Source organism: Eurytemora carolleeae, unplaced genomic scaffold, assembly GCF_000591075.1.
Source record: "Eurytemora carolleeae unplaced genomic scaffold, Eaff_2.0 scaffold928, whole genome shotgun sequence".
Taxonomy (NCBI): Eukaryota; Metazoa; Arthropoda; class Copepoda; order Calanoida; family Temoridae; genus Eurytemora; species Eurytemora carolleeae.
The window spans coordinates 135,640-141,840 of NW_019396814.1; the positions used below are offsets into that span (position 1 = coordinate 135,640).

The window sequence follows — 6,201 nt, forward strand, 5'->3', positions numbered from 1 at the left end:
TTCTCTGAATGATTATGGTATCGTATATCAGCTACTATGTTTGGTCCAAAACTATAAGAATAAGATTGATAAAAAATAAGTTCGTTTTTTAAAGTATGAATGTGTTCTCTGAAAAAAGCGTCTGTTTACAAAAGTAAGTTTATTTTGTTATGGTAAAATATAATTTTCTTTTAAAAAATATTCTTTTTCTGAAAATTATTGTATTGTCTAAAAATATTTGTCCTAAGAAATGGTTCCCCTGAATGCGTAAAATTGCCCTGTAAATGTTTGTTTGTCCTGAATGAGTTCGTGTTGATTATTGTTTGATTCAACATCTTCAATTCAACGCTTTAGTTGTCTCCTGGTTCTACTGCAGGGAGGATATACATTCAAGACAAATGTCAGGGCGGGCTAGTTTCAAATCTTCACGGTCACCAAGAAATTACACTAAACGTTACAAATGGTTAAAAATAGTTACAAATGGTTACAAATGGTTGCAAATGGTAACAAATGGTTCCAAATGACAAATAGTTACAAATGGTAAAAAGTTCTTATAAAAATTCTTTGCTTTTTTTGGTCGGGGGNTGGTACAGTAAAAACAGTTCTGCATTTGTTTTTTACGTAAACAAAAGGTATTGAAATGTAATCTATAAACTTAATTTTAAAATTAATTTTCAATGTTAAAATTACAGCTAGCTTTCATTAAACCAAATTTCCGTTTAAAGGGTGACCGGCCGGCTATGTAATGTAGTTGAACTATGCAGTGTTGTGGAAAACTTCTTTCGGATTCATTCGAGACGTATAAAACTTTTTAAATATCTGTAAATCCTGAGTTTAAGCGCAAATTCGACGTTCTAAACTCCTACTTTGGGGGTGGATACGTTTTCAGAATTAGTTTTTTTTAAATTATTAATTAACGACAACGAAAAATAAAGTAAAAATTATACTGTAATCTAATTAGATGGTTAGGAACATATTTCCCAAAAGAAATTATATTGAATTTCTTATTTCTATGAATTTTTTCGCAGATTTCTTCAAATTTTTCAAATGTCGTCTTTTCAATAATAATTCTAGAAAATCTGCAGAAAATCTTTGTGAATAATGAGAAAACAGAAACTAATAATTGAACCAGATTACTTATTTTCGATGATAAGATTAATTTTTATTTTTTCAAGGTGTTCCTATACAAGACGTCTGTAGTTTATTGTAGAACTTTTTTACATTTTATGTCGTCGTTATTTAATAATTAAAAAAAACTAATTCTGAAAACTACCTTAAGAGCCGGTCACTCCCTTTAAAAAAAAGTTTTCTATCTGATTTCTTAACTTGAATATATTTTAGATTAAAATGCATTTAGCCGAGTATTCAGAGGATCTAGAAATTGCATTAAAGGTTATTGTTGTAATTATACAATACAAGTTTAAGGACACCTTTTATACAGATAAAATAATACGTTAACAAATAATTTATTACACTTCAATCTCAGTATAACTAAGATATTCAACTTAGGTGCAATTTCTTGAAAAAATCGTTATGTGATGAACCCTTAATCATTTAAATGGTTTTATTTTGCTTATAATTAAAATCTGTCTAATCTAATTAATGTTTGTTCTAATATTAGCATTAATAGTTTTTTTTTGTTACAAATTCTAATCTTTGTAAATATAAATTCATTTTTAACCTACACAAAGTATTTGAAACTCTTGGGATTATGGACATTTTTGTTTTTTGAAATATCCTAAAACATGGTTATCAGATAACTCAGATCGAACATTTTTTTAAGCCGTCAAAGATTACCTTTGTTTATTTAAACACCCTGACTAAACCCTTGCTGAAGAATGGAAATGCAATTTTGCATCTAAATGATGATAAAAAGAGTTATCCAAAACAAAAATCCTTTTAATGAAGAATTGGTATTTTTGAAAAATTCTCATTTCAAAGTTTTGTACAAGAAAAAGACATTATTCAATATTTTCAATGATATGACTCTGACTAGAACTTAATTATTTTCATTTGTGGTAAATAGAAGTGTTCAGCTTTCTGCAATTATTTCGCAACATGTGTATTTACATAATTAGGTTTTCAATTTATAGAGGGATGAAGTCTTTATTAAAGACTCATACTTTGCGGGTGACCCTGCGTAGATTCAATGTTATATTAACTCTACGTGCCCCCCCCCCCTCCCTATATAATCCTCTTATATAAAATGTTCTACACGCTTTGTTGGTTCTTTATTGTGGATTTATCCTTTAACAATAGAACATTTAACACGTTTACATCTTATGCATACATCTCAAGATTGCATGTTGAATTATAATTCTCTCGATCTCGACCTGAAAGAATTAGATTTGTTTGATCTGTTAATTATCTGTTACCTTTTTATTTGATCAGTAAGGACTTGAAAAAATAAATATTCGAAATATCAAAGCTAAGCTACATTAAAAACATTTGTGAGATGACTAGAAAATCTTCTTTAATCGTTGAGAATTTGCGACATTTATACGTTAACTTACTTTCACAAAAACTTCTGTGATTCTGACAATTTCAAAAAGTATTCTGCCTTTTTTACTCTTTTAAGAAAAATCTTAAAATCTTAAAATCTTATTAAAATTGTCTAAATCTGAACGAAATTCTACATATATCCGGTAATCTTTAAAGCACATAAAAGGCAGACCACATTTTCAAAATACAAGGACAATGGGCATTTTGTAAATTTTGAGGTTTAAAACATTTTAACATTAAGTTGAAGAATAAAAGCAACAAATTATTTTAAAGATTAAAAAATAATATTCAAGTCGTCTCTTGACTATCATGCTTCATGGGATATCCTTAATGTAAATGGAAGTACAAGTACATTGAAAAAAATCAGTGCACTGCGCGATGGAAAAAAGAGAGGTTTTTTTTGCCATTTTCTAGTTTCCCTTTTAAAAATAAACAATAAACATGACAGAAAATGATAAACTTTGTATGCATCATCATTAAAACCTAAAGAATAATTGATGCATCAAAGTTCAAAACTGTGCATCATGCATCTTTTAATTTACAACTATATATTCTACTTTGCATCATGCATGTTTGATACATAAAAACAATACTTTTTGGAGTACTTAATTTCTAAGCAGAGATGTTTTAAAGTTGTTAAACTTGGTACAAGGTGACCCTATTAAACATTGGAATTTAAAGACGACAGTAGATTGGCTTTGTTTGAATAGGAGAAGAGAATTCGGACCGTTAAAGTCTAGACTCCATTTGATACTTTATTTTACGTAAATCTTTAAAGTTTGACAATGCAATTTGTTTATTTGCAATAATTATTAGTTGCGAAAGTTTGATCAAATAAACATCGTCCTTAATAGGCATGTTTTCAACAAAACCCATTATATCAGATTTTGATCGTGGGAAATGGAGCAGTTGGGAAGTCGTCATTAATTCAGCGATATTGCCGCGGTGTTTTCACAAATCAATACAAGAAGACGATGGGTGTGGACTTTCTAGAGAAATCTTTGAGGTATTTTTCATGATACAGCTATTTACAAGATAAATAAATAAATAAATAAATATTTTATTAGGCACATAATTATACATTTACAAGGGTTAAAAACACATTGATGAATTCTATGATTATTACAGTGCCGGGATGAGATGAGACTTAAAAGTCTAATCCTTTTTGGGTAACTCTGTATATTATTAACTGTTAAATAAGTATTTTTCGCATTTTTTTTTTTATTTTTTTTTAACCTTGAAAAAAAAGTAAAAGAAAATAAAAAACATGGAAAGTAAAAATTTATTTTGTAGTATATCTGGAGAAGAAGTTCGATTGCTCTTATGGGACACTGCTGGTAAATATTTTTAGATTTGTATCTAAGCGTTAATTTACAATGGTCATAGCTGGTTCAATTTACTTATCACTGTTCTAGTGCATGTGGTACCATGTTGTGAATAATTAATCATCTGCAAAAAAGGACAAATATTCTGGTTTGGACTGTCAATTATACTTTCTTTAGCTATAATATAAAGGAGCCATGACATCCTATATATAGTGTTACATTTTATTCAAAAATCCTGGCAATCAAGAATAGATTAGAACAAAATCTTTTCATAAAATGTTCATTGTTAAAATCTAAAATTCACTATTTGTAAGACAAGTGAAATTTGATTGTTTGTAGGACAAGAATAATTTGTTTGTTTGTAGAACAAGATGAATTTGATTATTTGTAGGACAAGAAGAATACGTTTGTTTGTAGGACAAGATAAATTTATTATTTGTAGGACAAGAAGAATACGTTTGTTTGTAGGACAAGATAAATTTATTATTTGTAGGACAAGAAGAATACGTTTGTTTGTAGGACAAGATAAATTTGATTGATTGTAAGAAAAGAGTAATTTGATTATTTGTAGGACAAACAGAATTTGATGATTTATAGGACAAAAAGATTTTGATTTTTGTACGAAGGACAAGACGAATTACTATATTTGCAGGACAAGAGGAATAATTGTAATTGTTTGTAGAACAAGATTAATTAATTTTATTTGTAGGGCAAGAACAATTCGATTGATTGTACACTGTACAGCCAATCTCACATATAAGAATACATAGCAAGAGCGCATGAAATGTCGTCTTTAAATTGTTTATAAGTTTTTGACAGCTGTTATGCTTTATCATTGTTCTGTACACGAAGAAAGTTGTGTAGATAATCACAGCTTCAAAGGGTTGAATACTATTTATAAAAATATATCCAAATATCCTTGTTGAGAGTCATAATTTTTTGATAATTCTTAAGAAACAAATTCTAATTTTTATTTCAGGGTAAATTAATAGCCCTGAAATATATAGGACAGCAATTGATATGTGGAATTCGTTTGTCCACGGCATTTGATCTTAAATAGGTTGAAAATACGACATTAAAAAAAGTCTTGCTATGTATTCAAATATCTGGGATTCACTGTAGGAAAAGATGAATTTAATTATTTGCAGGACAAACAGAATTTGATTATTTTTAGGACAAGAAGAATTGGTTTGTTTGCAGAACACGAGAAGGATTTGTTTGTTTTTAGGACAAGAGGAATTTGATTGTATAACAAGAGTTTACTATAGAGGAGCACAAGGGTGTATTCTTGTCTTTTCTACCACAGATAGATCTTCATTTAAACAGGTATTCTTGGATTCGTGTATCCTTGTATCCTTATATCCTTGTATCCTTGTATCCTTGTATCCTTGTATCATTGTATCCTTGTATCCTTGTATCCTTGTATCCTTGTATCCTTGTATCCTTGTATCCTTGTATCCTTGTATCCTTGTATCCTTGTATCCTTGTATCCTTTTACCCTTTTTAGATTTTGTTTTCAAAATAAAAGTGCATTTTTGGGGGTTTGAAGTCGAAAAAAGGAAATTTTCAGTTGTTGCATACAGATTTGGCTGTATTCAATTCAAATCGTTTTTTCTTGTGTTTTTAAAAAAAATGTATACTTCCAACAGCTGTAAAATGAACGATATGAGTCAATTCGTTGAATGTGTGTGCGAAGCGCAAAAGAAAAGTTTCTTCCTGAAGTTATTGCAGATTTATGATTGATCATACAAACCAACATTTATAATCTTATTTCATTTTCGATTTTATAAAAGTTCTGTCAAACAGAAGTTCATAACATAACCTTATCAGTTATGAAATATGATAATCAGTTAGAAATTTGCCAAGTTTCAGTTAATGTTCTCTAGATTTGGAACTGAGTTTTTGCCACAAACTCAAATATTCTAATCCCTAAATCTTTGCACTGAGTGGTTAATTTTACCCAAAGAATTAAAAGTTTCAAATCTACACATTGGGTGGCAAAGATAAAGGGATTAACATATCAGAGTTTGTTGCAAAAATCTAGAAAAACAGAAATAAACTAAACTAACAACAGTCAACACAAATACTTCAGTTCGGAACTTACTTACATTAAATGTTTACAATAGCCTGTAGCCTTGAGAATTGAGAAAGATAAAAATATTTATTTAACTAACTATAGTATAATTTCTACAATAACTCTATTGGTTTTCTTATTCCTGTGATACTGATATTCACCAGTCTTTCTTTTCTTTCTGCCGCCCACCCCCCTCTCACGTGCTATGGGAAGGGCGCGCGCCCCGCCGCCCTCCCTTGTTGCACCTCTTTATATCTGTATCTGTATCTGTATCTGTATCTGTATCTGTATCTGTATCTGTATCTGTATCTGTATCTGTAT

The 6,201-nt window shown here is 29.4% G+C and overlaps 1 protein-coding gene across 1 annotated transcript; it reads left to right on the forward strand.

Moving 5' to 3' along the window:
• Window positions 1-1,324: 1,324 nt before the first annotated feature.
• LOC111708963 (ras-related protein Rab-23) lies at window positions 1,325-5,213 on the forward strand (the record flags this gene model as incomplete). Its single annotated transcript, XM_023482491.1, has 4 exons — window positions 1,325-1,371; window positions 3,366-3,487; window positions 3,775-3,818; window positions 5,035-5,213. Coding segments are annotated over exons 1-4 (390 nt in total), but the record flags the coding sequence as incomplete, so codon positions are not given.
• Between the last annotated feature and the right edge of the window lie 988 nt (window positions 5,214-6,201).